Below are 13,007 nucleotides of genomic sequence, written 5' to 3'. Positions count from 1 at the left end.
AATAGGACCCCTTTACAATCTTTGTCAGTCTTGACTTGTGTGCCATGAAAAAGAAGCCATCCTGAAAGATCAACTTTGTCTCAGCTCCATCTATTGAATTGATTCAGTCAGTCTCTTTCATTCTCACCCCCACTTCTCACATCACCACCTCCACCGTATTGTCAGCCACTGGAAATATTGTATATTATATAAATATTATATCTGTAACATCTAAATGTATATCTGTCTGCCTTTACCTAATTGTCACACCATTGTTTATCCATATATTCATGCAGCGATTTACCCATCCATCCATCTCATGATTTTTCCCTTAGGTGGATGAGTTGTCCGTGGGGACATCAGGAGTCATAGCTACATCACTGACCACACCATTCTGAGGCAGTGGATATATATATATATCAACAGGTAGCACATGCCCTGAGTGGCCGCTGAGATGACACGCCCCGGCCGGATCGCCTCGACCAGCCTCCTTTTCTTGTAAGAGTCTCCATTGTCCCTAGTATTCCCATCATCCTTGTTTGCAGGCTGTCTTTTGACATTTAGCATAATTCAACTAGATCAAACAAATAATCAGTTGATTAGATCCCTACATCTAATAACACAATTATGTATTCATCAAAAACATCTTATCTTAAACACTATTCTCAGCATTTATGTTTGCTGTCACCTGGTATAGGTAATGTTGCTTTTATGAGGATGTCACATAGACAATTGCATATAATACTATTAAAAAGTTTGTGGTCAGTATTTTATTTTTTTTTTTTTTAGAATTCAGCAAGGATGCATTAAATTGATCAAAAGTAACAGTAAAGACATTTTTAATGCTATAAAAGATTTCTTTTAAATAATCTTGAAAAAATGTATCACAGTTTACAGAAAATGAAGCAGCACAACTTTTTTGTGGTCTTATCTACACCACACGTTTGAATGGTACTCTAGATGTCTCCAAAAGAGCCACCTAAATTCTTCTTTTGTATTGATTACTTATGTCTTATTCAATATGTCTCATTCATTTATTTTCCAGCAGGAGGCTTTTATTGGCACTTATGACGATACACACAGCATTGGGGGTGAGTATTAACTTGTATTATCTTCATAAAGTTGTCTTAAAGGGGACATAACACACACGGTTTCACCCAATCTCATGTTAATCTTGAGTACATATAGAGTAGTACTGCATCCTTCATATCTCCAAAAAGTCTTTAGTTTATCATATTTATAAAAGAAAGATACAGCTTTACGATTCTCTCCGAAAACAGCCGAGCTCCTGGAGGTGTGCCATGGGCGGAGCTAAAGATTGACGAGCACTTGAGCTCCGACTGCCAACAAAACACAGACATTTGATGCAGTTTCAATTACCGTCTGCAGTTCTGAATCATAACCGGGATCTTTTATAGCTGGGACCGCTCCATCTTTCAGTATCAAACGATGTGCAAATACAGCGTCGAACTGTGATTCACAACTATTCACAATGATAAGATAAAACTGCTGGCCAAGTCCGTAAATGTCTTTTTTCCCTGCAAAGTTCAGATGGACTTGGTAAAAGTTGTGTTTGTATGTGCTGATATTTTTATGCTTATTAGAATATTGTCATTAGCTTTGAAACATGTTAAAGGGATAGTTCTCCTAAAAATGAAAACTGTCATAATTTACTCATCCTCAAGTCTTTCTTTCTTTTGCAGAACATAAAAAGAAGATATATTGAGAAATGTTTCAATGTTTTTTGTCGGTGTCTGTGACGATTGTTGGTGTCAATTGAGGGGGACCAGAAAGCAATTTCAGTAGCAACAACCTGCACTGGATACCATAGCGATGGCCCTGGCCATTAACAGTAAATGTCTTTTTTCCCTGCAAAGTTCAGATGGACTTGGTAAAAGTTGTGTTTGTATGTGCTGATATTTTTATGCTTATTAGAATATTGTCATTAGCTTTGAAACATGTTAAAGGGATAGTTCTCCTAAAAATGAAAACTGTCATAATTTACTCATCCTCAAGTCTTTCTTTCTTTTGCAGAACATAAAAAGAAGATATATTGAGAAATGTTTCAATGTTTTTTGTCGGTGTCTGTGACGATTGTTGGTGTCAATTGAGGGGGACCAGAACGCAATTTCAGTAGCAGCAACCTGCACTGGATACCATAGCGATGGCCCTGGCCATTAACATCAAAGTTTAGTTAAATTAAAAGTGAATTTGAGTTGCTGTTCTATGTAGAGCAGGGGTGTCAAAGGCTGCGTTTACACTTGGCATTAACATGCGATCACCGTGATCTGATCAAGCAGATCGGATCATCAGTCAATCAGGACACGGCGCGTTTACACTTGGCAACATCAGCTGACTTCTCGATCTGGATAACCGATTGGATCTGTATTTCCCGTGCAATATTTAAATAAGTCTGCGGTGCAAAGTCGACCTGAAGTGGTGTTTTTTTTTTTGAAAACTATTTTCAGTTGCGGGACATTTTACAAATTAAAAAAAATGACAGATCGGGAGAGAGGGGGCAGCGTTTTGCGTGATGTCGACCTGCGAATGCAGACACGATGACTGGATTGCGTTTACATTACACTGAGTTTCGATCACAATGCGTCCTCGACTACCTCTGGACCAGGACACGCTGATCGGATAACATTCCGTAAAGTATATTCACCTTTCGTGTTCTGTATAAGAAAGAAAGAATGTCATATAGGTTTGAAACGACATGAGGATGAGTAAATAATGACAAAATTGTTAGGAAGTAATGGAATAGCAGAAAAGTGAGTGTATTGATGGCACACTGTGGTTCCTGCACAGATGATTTTGCCTAAGGCGTTCTGTCTGATTCTGTGTGAAGGGGGTCTGGGGTAAGTTGTAAACCTGAACAAAAATGACCAGGTGTCACAAAGCAGGTGCTTCCTCAAACTCACTCACTCACACACACACACAGAAAAAGTTATCAGAAACACATACCCACACATACACATGTACACATCCTGTCCCTCATTTAAATAACTGACATGCGTACATTTTTTGTCACGCTGCATGGTGTAACTGTCAACCTGACGGTTTACAGTACCAGTCAAAAGTTTGACACACTTGAGTTTATGTATCACATGAACTTTCAAACCTTTTGATCTAAAGGCTTAAAATGCTTGGAATTAGAGTAGACAAATATAAATTGGTTTAAATAAGCTGGTTTTGTTTTGTTAAACATTTGCCGGCCTCTAGACATTTCCCAAAATTCCAATTTCCTAGTTAGGATGACTTTTACTGTTATTGTAAAATGTAAAAAATTAGCAGCTGTGTCCAAATTTTCAACTAAGACGGCATCACAGTATGGTGAGGGGTGTAACATTTCCGTCTCACGCTTGAGGTATTCGGCCAATCATAACACACTGGATAGCTGGCCAATCAGAGCACACCTCGCTTGACCGACCGATGAGCTTTGTAAAAATCGACGCGTTTCAGAAAGGCGGGGCATAGAGGAGAAACAATAATGTACAGTATGTGGAAAATAATGTGTTTTTTGAACCTTAAACCGCATAAACACATTTCATTACACCAAATACACACACACACAGAAAAAGTTATCAGAAACACATACCCACACATACACATGTACACATCCTGTCCCTCATTTAAATAACTGACATGCGTACATTTTTTGTCACGCTGCATGGTGTAACTGTCAACCTGACGGTTTACAGTACCAGTCAAAAGTTTGACACACTTGAGTTTATGTATCACATGAACTTCCAAACCTTTTGATCTAAAGGCTTAAAATGCTTGGAATTAGAGTAGACAAATATAAATTGGTTTAAATAAGCTGGTTTTGTTTTGTTAAACATTTGCCGGCCTCTAGACATTTCCCAAAATTCCAATTTCCTAGTTAGGATGACTTTTACTGTTATTGTAAAACGTAAAAAATTAGCAGCTGTGTCCAAATTTTCAACTGGTAGTTATGTGGGTTCTAATGTATTCACAAATTAAGACATAATTAGTTTGTCCACCCCAATTCATAGGCCAACGTTACTCATTTAGCCTATGAAGAGAGAGTAAGTAAGACAGTTGTCTGCTCTACTGTCTCTGATTGGCTGTCTGGTCAACAACCTGTCGGAGGTGCAGAGTAAAGCAGGCATACAGATGGGGAAGAGCAGATAGATGGGGGAAATATACAGAAAGAAAAATATTTTAACACATCCAAATGTCTCAATACTTAAATTCTTGTAAATCAGTACGTTAGGTTTGTGATTTCCAGACCTTGAAAAGTCATGCAGATGGGGTACAATTTTGGAAAAAGAAATTCCTGTAGTTTGTATATTAATTTTTGCGGCTTTGCTTTGCTCCAAAGTACACAACTGATTAAAAGTTTGGGTTTGGTAAGAATTTGTAATGCTTTTGAAAGAAGTTTCTTAGGCTCACTAAGGCTGCATTTATTTGATCAAAAATACAGTAAAAATGGTAATATTGTGAAATATTATTGCAGTTGAGGTGATTTGGTGCTTAAGAAACATTTCTATTTATCAGTGTTGAAAACAGTTGTGCTGCTAAATATTTTTGTCGATACCGTGATACATTTTATCAGGGTTCTTTGATAAGTGGAAAGTTCAAAAGAATGACCTTTATAAAAAAAAAACACTTTAATTTATTTTAAAAATCTTATTGACCCCTTCGTTTTGAACCATAGTGTATTATTATGATTTTTTTTTCTTTCTGAAATTGCTGATAAGCGCTGATTAGGAAAGTGGCTTTTCATTTACTCAGATCCAAAGCCTAAACCCTAAGATTACTTGACTTTAACACTATTGTTTTGCTGCTATTAAAAAACTGGCATTGCTACATTGTTAAATACTTTGACGTTGAAGACCACAAGTAATCCACACAACACATAACATCTATGCTGCATGTTTGTCAGAAACAAATCCACCATTAAGATGGGTTTTAACTTTAAACCGGCTAAAATAAGTCCATAGTCTATAATATTGCTTTCTTCAGTGAAAAAGTCATCTTGTCTGAATCAGGAGAGAAATATGTAGTAAAAGGTAAAAACCATTCAAAACATTTCTAAACAAATATATCGATAGATTTTGATGTGAGCGGGCAACAGGGGATTAACTTTTTTACTGGAGGAATATTGCAAAGGACTGAGCTGTCCAGGTACAGACACTGCGCATGTGTGTGCGATAAGTGTGCTTTCGTGAAAGAATGGCATCTGATTGCTAATAAAGTTTATCACTCTCTCTCTTCCTCTCTTTACGTGGTTGACTACCTCCAAACAGACATAACATGTCTGACCTAAACTTCCTCTCCCTCTTGTACTTATTCACATATTAGATTCTGACCCTCCTATCTCTTCTTCTTGTCTTTGTGTCTCTTTGTCTCTCTTTCATTATCTCTACGTTTACATTCCTGCCATTGTGCTTGTTAGCTCACGTGTATGTCTTTGGATCTCTCCTGGCCTCAATATCAAACGTCTAGTCTGGTTTGCCACAGACTGTGCAAAGGATGGAAATATATTGTCAAAAGCCCTTGAATACATCGAGACAGGCATCATATATACTGATACCTATCAAAAACATGGCAATTTGTCATGTACGATACATGTGTAAAAAATCATGTTATTTGTAAGTGCGGTATGATTCTTTAGGGTCTTCATGAAATGTCTGCAACATACTTTGGTTAAAATTCCTCAGTGGTCGTGTAAAACACCCCCCTTTTTACCTTGTCAAAAACAGCTCTGATCACAGAGCAGCCGTTTCGGTGCATGTCTCTTTAAATGCTAATGAGCTCTGCTCACCCTGCCCCTCTCTTCCATGGAAGAGAAAAGGTGATTTGCATATATTCATAACAAATATAAAGTGTGAGACTTACTTCTTCTAGAGGTGCAGCTGGATTATGAACAGTGGGTACTGATACATCCTTTAACTTTTTAGGAAAAGTTTTAACTTTTTAGGAAAACCTGCCTTGAATTGTCCCTCATTCAGAAAGCAATCTGGAGTAAAATGATTTGCGCAGACAAAAACAAATTTAACTTGGGTGTATTCGGTGGCACATTACCATCAAAAACAAAACTAATCCACTTCGTCCTCAGTGGCTCTCATGTTGGGAGATAATGAAGACTCTTATGTTTACTTTTACATCCAACTACAAAACACCTGCATTGCTTTCGAGTCTTTGTTTTCGCTACAGCTGCTCGTGTGTGGAGAAAATGGCGGACAGTGTATAACCAAAGAGGGCGGAGATATGCTAATACGGGATAGTCTGACGGGTCTGTCGTGGGTAGGGCTTGCGCAGTATGACGTCATATTGCTCAGAAAATCAAAACTGCTTGATTATTGAGACTGTTTAGCTTTTTGGGGATTAAAAAAAAAGTGAATGGATTTTTATCTTTGTAGGGTGGTTGTGTCCACTCACTGCTGAGACACATATTTACATATTTACACCATGTAAAAGTGAATTTTGTATCCGATGTCCTCTTGAAATAACTAGGTCATATTTGACTCGCTAAGTAGGTCGTATTTAGCTAGTTTATCGTAAGCTTCTTAGTTTAACTTGTTATGATTTTTGTTTCAGACATGCTTTTCCTCATGGAACATTCAACAATAAATTAGTATAAATTAAAATATTTAATAAACTAAATTTCCAAATATGACACAAATAATCATTAATAAATAAATAAATTTAGTTATTTATTGGTTTGTTTGGGTTGAAAATGTTGAAAATTAAGTCCACTCACTGCTGAGACACATATTTACATATTTACACCATGTAAAAGTGAATTTTGTATCCGATGTCCTCTTGAAATAACTAGGTCATATTTGACTCGCTAAGTAGGTCGTATTTAGCTAGTTTATCGTAAGCTTCTTAGTTTAACTTGTTATGATTTTTGTTTCAGACATGCTTTTCCTCATGGAACATTCAACAATAAATTAGTATAAATTAAAATATTTAATAAACTAAATTTCCAAATATGACACACAAATAATCATTAATAAATAAATAAATGTAGTTATTTATTGGTTTGTTTGGGTTGAAAATGTTGAAAATTAATAAATCTAATTTCTCAATATGATACACAAATAATAATAACATAAAATAAAAGAATATTTAAATATATCAAATGTATTTATTCATACATTCATTTATTTATTTTTATTTGATTGATTGTGAAAAATTGATTTTGATTATATTTTTATGTTGAAACCTGATATGCACAGGGACACACAAGGTGACACACACAGTTAATGTAGATTTATTTCATGCTGGAGAGCTGATAAAATGTTATTTATTCACATGATTTTCTCTCTTATAATGTAAAAAAAGTGTAAATGTAATTAATTATGTATATGTGAATATGTGTGTGTGTGTGTGTGTATAACCACCCAGAACACCATAGCAACCGTATAGCAACATACTAAAAGCCACACACAACACCTTAGCAAATGCAGCAACTTTGTGGCAGCCGCCCAGAACACACTAGCATCGTGATGGTGGCTTTCCACAGCAAACACTACTCATCTACATAAATGTGTAATCTAAGGAAAGCATTAAAAACAAGCAATGAATGTTGACTTCTGAAACTTTAAAATATTGATACAGATAATTTGTGAGTTTCCATCATGAATGCCCAGTGTATATGAGCCTACATGTGTATGAGTGTGTTTCACTCCATTTCTGAAACTATATTTCTGTATTTTAGGGAGACAAGACAGAAAGGTGCGAAGGTCGAGACTGCAGCCTCTGCCAATGTTTCGCCTCCAAAGGAGAGAGGGTAAGTCCATTACATAATTTTGACTTTGTGGACAATATGACATCATAATCAATCCAGAATATAATGTCTTCATTTTGACATCATTCAACACCAGACAAGATTCTAGTGTTGACTGACTGCACTTTACACTTGTCTAGCTGTTCCCGGAAGGCTGGTTTTTAGACACACGGTGTGTTTGTTTGTGTGGCAAAGTGAGAAGTCTCCCCGTTACAGGAGCTCTTAATCTCATTAACTAAGTCTCTCTCAAATCGTATTTATTCTGTTTTCGCACAACGTTTAGTTCATGTTCACGCACACTCACTGGCACACTGACCCAGTTTCATGCCAGTGATTCATGCCTGTTCATGTCTGTACCTGAGCAGCTCCATCCAGGTGTTGGCATAATGCAGTTCTTGCCATGTTATTAGAAGAGGAAAAAAATTATTAAACGTGTTAATGATTATTTCAGAGGCATGAATGCTTCACTTCGATTAAGCGCAGTTTTAGAATAGAATGTTACAGGGTGTGTACCAGTGTTAATTTTGACAGCAAATTTTGATTTAGTTTTTTCTGTCTTTCTTTTGTTGCTTGATTAACATCAATGACTCGGACAATAGCAACTAAATTAGGCTGCTATCCCTTTAAAACCGAATGCACAGCTGCAATGGATGCAATGTACTGATACACGTTCTCCATTTTATGTAATTCTCCGTTCATGTGACGCGAAAGAGTACTCGCGTGCTGTGAGACGCGCTTTCTGTGTGTAGCCTATGCTTCGGTGTCTGCGCTCAGAAAACCGGACCGAATTGAGTTCTCTCTTGCCTCGTCAGATTTATCCATATGTCTGCTCTTCTCTTACACCCACATATTGACATTTTTGAACGTTTTATGTGATGTGCAGCAACCAAGTGTGTTAGCTTATGTCCCGCCGGTTCATATGTACTCATCTAACCTTTGAACCACGCAGCAGATTCGTTCTGAATGAATCTCTTCCCAAATCATCCCTCCCTAATATTTTCGTCTCGTTTTTATTAATTAACGAAAATGTCAATAGATTTACATCATAGTTTTTGTCATTCAAAAAGAGTTTTAGTTCGTTATCGTCTCATTGTAGTCGGTGAAAAAAATGTTGTTGACGAAAACTATTCGTCAACGAAATTAACACTGGTGTGTACCTCATGTGTGTCTGTGTATGTGTATGTGTGTGTGTATCAGGTGTGCACTTAGTTTTCAGCAGTGTTATTATGCTGTCCGTTTTGTATGTTGTTACCCCACCATCCTCCCCTCTGTACAAAAATTACTTTGAAGAATTGACGACAAAGAACAAATAACAGCTTTTGATTGTCTGAGGTATTTTCTATTACATTATGCATACCATAATTATACATACCATGGTCTGTCTCAATACTCAATTCTGATTGGCTGGCAGGTATGCATTAAAACCGTTTAATGCACAGGTAGTTCCAAGTCAGTTTAATCACCATTCTATATTAATGCACTTCTTTAATTGATGCACACAAACACACACATCACTCGCACATAAACACAGTGAGAGGGAGAGAGGTTTGAGATCATGCTGCGCACACACAGAAACTTAGGGTTGCTTTCACACTAGCACTTTTGGTGCGCACCCGGGTTCGATTGACGTCAGAGTTCGGTTCGTATGGATGATGTGAACGCTGTCTTCCGAACTCGGGTGCGCACCCGCGAACCGTACCCGAGTCCACTTAAAAAGGGTGGTCTGGGGTACGGTTCATGTGAACTCCGATACGGTTCGCTGCTGATGTGAACGCAGTCTTACCAAATCGCGGAAATGAACCGCTATTAATGATGTATTATTTGATAAAAATGTGTGTTTGTGTGTGTGTTTCACTCACTTTCCTGACGAGCGTGACTGACGCGCTGCAAACAGAGAGCTGTATATCTGTATAATTCCTGTTCGCCTTCAGTGTTCTTTAGAGCATTTGCAGTACATTCGTATGACAGACCTAAGTGCCGTTATGTACTGACCCTTACAAAAATATCCTGCAGGAATTCCTGAAGGAATGCTGCTTTCTGTGCAGGGATCATGCAGGAATCCTGCAGGACAGAACTAAATTCCTTCAGGACAGAGACATTCCTACAGGAGTCCTGCAGCAGCATGCTCTAGAATGTGCACATTGAAACTGACATGACATTTGCCATATAATCTCTCAAAACGGCTCACAAAGTTTTTGAACAGAAATTCAGCTACATCTATGTCATGTGGAGAAATGCTATCTTTCAATAGACAGAAAGTTCCTTGTACAAGTAGCAGTAAGTGTTCAAGGAAGTGGCGTGGTAAAATGCCACTCAGGCATGGAAGACAATAAAACAACAGAAAATTCCTGTATTCTGAGGCCTTCCAGAACTTGCGCATCTTTATAGATCGTGGAGGTCTTGTAATATTGACTGGTGGCTTGATTTCAAGTAGCCGTTTATCAATGGCCATGGCTTCTCTTCCAATATACCAGCTCTCTCCATGATACTTTGAATCAAACCATAGTGTTGTCAGTTGCCGACATACACCGAGAAAAATTCCATGCATGTAGTCAAAACCAAAACCCAGTATGATATTAAAAAACGTTAATAGCATTAAAGGCGATGGACCTTTAACTCCACGAGCACATGTGCCTGTTGTAACTGCTGTTCTTACATCATTGAAATGCTGGTTGTGGGTGCGTGTGCTTGAATCTCCACTTTCTGGACTGTATTCGATACCGATACCTTGACTTCGATACCGGTTCCTGAACGATACTTTTTTCGATACCAATTTTATGAAATAAATTTTAACAAGATTACATTATCTAAAAAAAACTTTGGTTTAATTTTTCAGCTTGTTGATGTTTATACAAACTCAAGGACTCATCTCCTGAGCTACTGCACAAAGGAACAAAATGTAACCAACACAATAAATCAGTGCAAATAGTTTTAATAAAGCTCAAATAGTCTTCAGTTTACACATCTATTAGGCTACATTTACACTAGTGCGTGTTCGAGCATTAGCAGCTTCCAGCACTGTCTGCCTGTGTTCTCTCTTCCATGATCGCTGCTCTGACTCAGAGGTAATAACATATTTAATTTCAGCAACATTACATAGCCAAAACACACATTAGACGGCAATCGGAAGTTATTACAAACACTTGATGGTGGTTTAAATTGAGTTTTGAGTAAAAGCGGAATATACACTGAACAAAATTATAAACGCAACGCTTTTGTTTTTGCCCCCATTTTTCATGAGCTGAACTCAAAGATCTAAGACTTTTTCTATGTACACAAAAGGCCTATTTCTCTCAAATATTGTTCACAAATCTGTCTAAATCTGTGTTAGTGAGCACTTCTCCTTTGCCAAGACAATCCATCCACCTCACAGGTGTGGCATAATCAAGATGCTGATTAGACAGCATGATCATTGCACAGGTGTGCCTTAGGCTGGCCACAACAAAAGGTCACTCTAAAATGTGCAGTTTTATCACACAGCACAATGCCAAAGATGTCGCAAGTTTTGAGGGAGCGTGCAATTGGCATACTGACTGCAGGAATGTCCACCAGAGCTGTTGCCCATGAATTGAATGTTCATTTCTCTACCATAAGCCGTCTCCAAAGGCGTTTCAGAGAATTTGGCAGTACATCCAACCAGCCTCACAACCGCAGACCACGTGTAACCACACCAGCCCAGGACCTCCACATCCAGCATCTTCACCTCCAAGATCGTCTGAGACCAGCCACCCGGACAGCTACTGCAACAATCGGTTTGCATAACCAAAGAATTTCTGCACAAACTGTCAGAAACCGTCTCAGGGAAGCTCATCTGCATGCTCGTCGTCCTCATCGGGGTCTCGACCTGACTGCAGTTCGTCGTCGTAACCGACTTGAGTGGGCAAATGCTCACATTCGATGGCGTCTGGCACTTTGGAGAGGTGTTCTCTTCACGGATGAATCCCGGTTTTCACTGTACAGGGCAGATGGCAGACAGCGTGTATGGCGTCGTGTGGGTGAGCGGTTTGCTGATGTCAACGTTGTGGATCGAGTGGCCCATGGTGGCGGTGGGGTTATGGTATGGGCAGGCGTATGTTATGGACAACGAACACAGGTGCATTTTATTGATGGCATTTTGAATGCACAGAGATACCGTGACGAGATCCTGAGGCCCATTGTTGTGCCATTCATCCACGACCATCACCTCATGTTGCAGCATGATAATGCACGGCCCCATGTTGCAAGGATCTGTACACAATTCCTGGAAGCTGAAAACATCCCAGTTCTTGCATGGCCAGCATACTCACCGGACATGTCACCCATTGAGCATGTTTGGGATGCTCTGGATCGGCGTATACGACAGCGTGTTCCAGTTCCTGCCAATATCCAGCAACTTCGCACAGCCATTGAAGAGGAGTGGACCAACATTCCACAGGCCACAATCAACAACCTGATCAACTCTATGCGAAGGAGATGTGTTGCACTGCGTGAGGCAAATGGTGGTCACACCAGATACTGACTGGTTTTCGGACCCCCCCGGACCCCCCAATACAGTAAAACTGCACATTTTAGAGTGGCCTTTTATTGTGGCCAGCCTAAGGCACACCTGTGCAATAATCATGCTGTCTAATCAGCATCTTGATATGCCACACCTGTGAGGTGGATGGATTATCTCGGCAAAGGAGAAGTGCTCACTAACACAGATTTAGACAGATTTGTGAACAATATTTGAGAGAAATAGGCCTTTTGTGTACATAGAAAAAGTCTTAGATCTTTGAGTTCAGCTCATAAAAAATGGGGGCAAAAACAAAAGTGTTGCGTTTATAATTTTGTTCAGTATATTTCAGCCACCCTGACTGCAAATAATAGAAAAATGTCATACAAAGGCAGTTGCGATTTGTAGAGTTCATCCTCAGGGTTCAGGTGACAATAAATCATGAGATAAACTTGCCTTCTGATGTGTAGAAAATGAAAGCACAGAAACTGAGATTAAAATTAGACCAGGATTTGTGATGTGGATGTTGTGTCTAATTGAATATTCCCCCCTTGGATGCTCTTTGTGTCTGGCATGTGAACTAGAGGGGACGTTTCAATATATAGCTACCAAAGCCTGCAGCAATAACTATATCTAGGTTGAAAGCACCCTCCTCCACACACTCACACAGAACACCCACATGCACACATACACACACGCACACACACACAAGCACGCGCGCACACACACACACACACACACACACACACACATAAAGACATTTCTTTATTTAGACTATAATTAATCAGTTAT

At 38.8% G+C, this 13,007-nt stretch overlaps 1 protein-coding gene across 1 annotated transcript in view; it reads left to right on the top strand.

Annotated features, from left to right (window-relative positions):
• Positions 1-319: 319 nt before the first annotated feature.
• The window catches only part of LOC107730819 (collagen alpha-4(IV) chain-like), a 57,185-nt gene continuing 44,497 nt past the window's right edge, over positions 320-13,007 (top strand). Inside the window, 3 exon segments of the mRNA XM_016541757.1 lie at positions 320-477; positions 1,025-1,070; positions 7,673-7,744. Of these exon segments, the coding sequence (XP_016397243.1) occupies positions 434-477; positions 1,025-1,070; positions 7,673-7,744 (162 nt within the window). The 5' untranslated portion in view covers positions 320-433.

Source organism: Sinocyclocheilus rhinocerous, unplaced genomic scaffold (genome assembly GCF_001515625.1).
Source record: "Sinocyclocheilus rhinocerous isolate Xijiao unplaced genomic scaffold, SAMN03320098_v1.1 scaffold938, whole genome shotgun sequence".
NCBI lineage: Eukaryota > Metazoa > Chordata > Actinopteri > Cypriniformes > Cyprinidae > Sinocyclocheilus > Sinocyclocheilus rhinocerous.
This window is presented reverse-complemented; position numbering and strand designations above follow the sequence as displayed.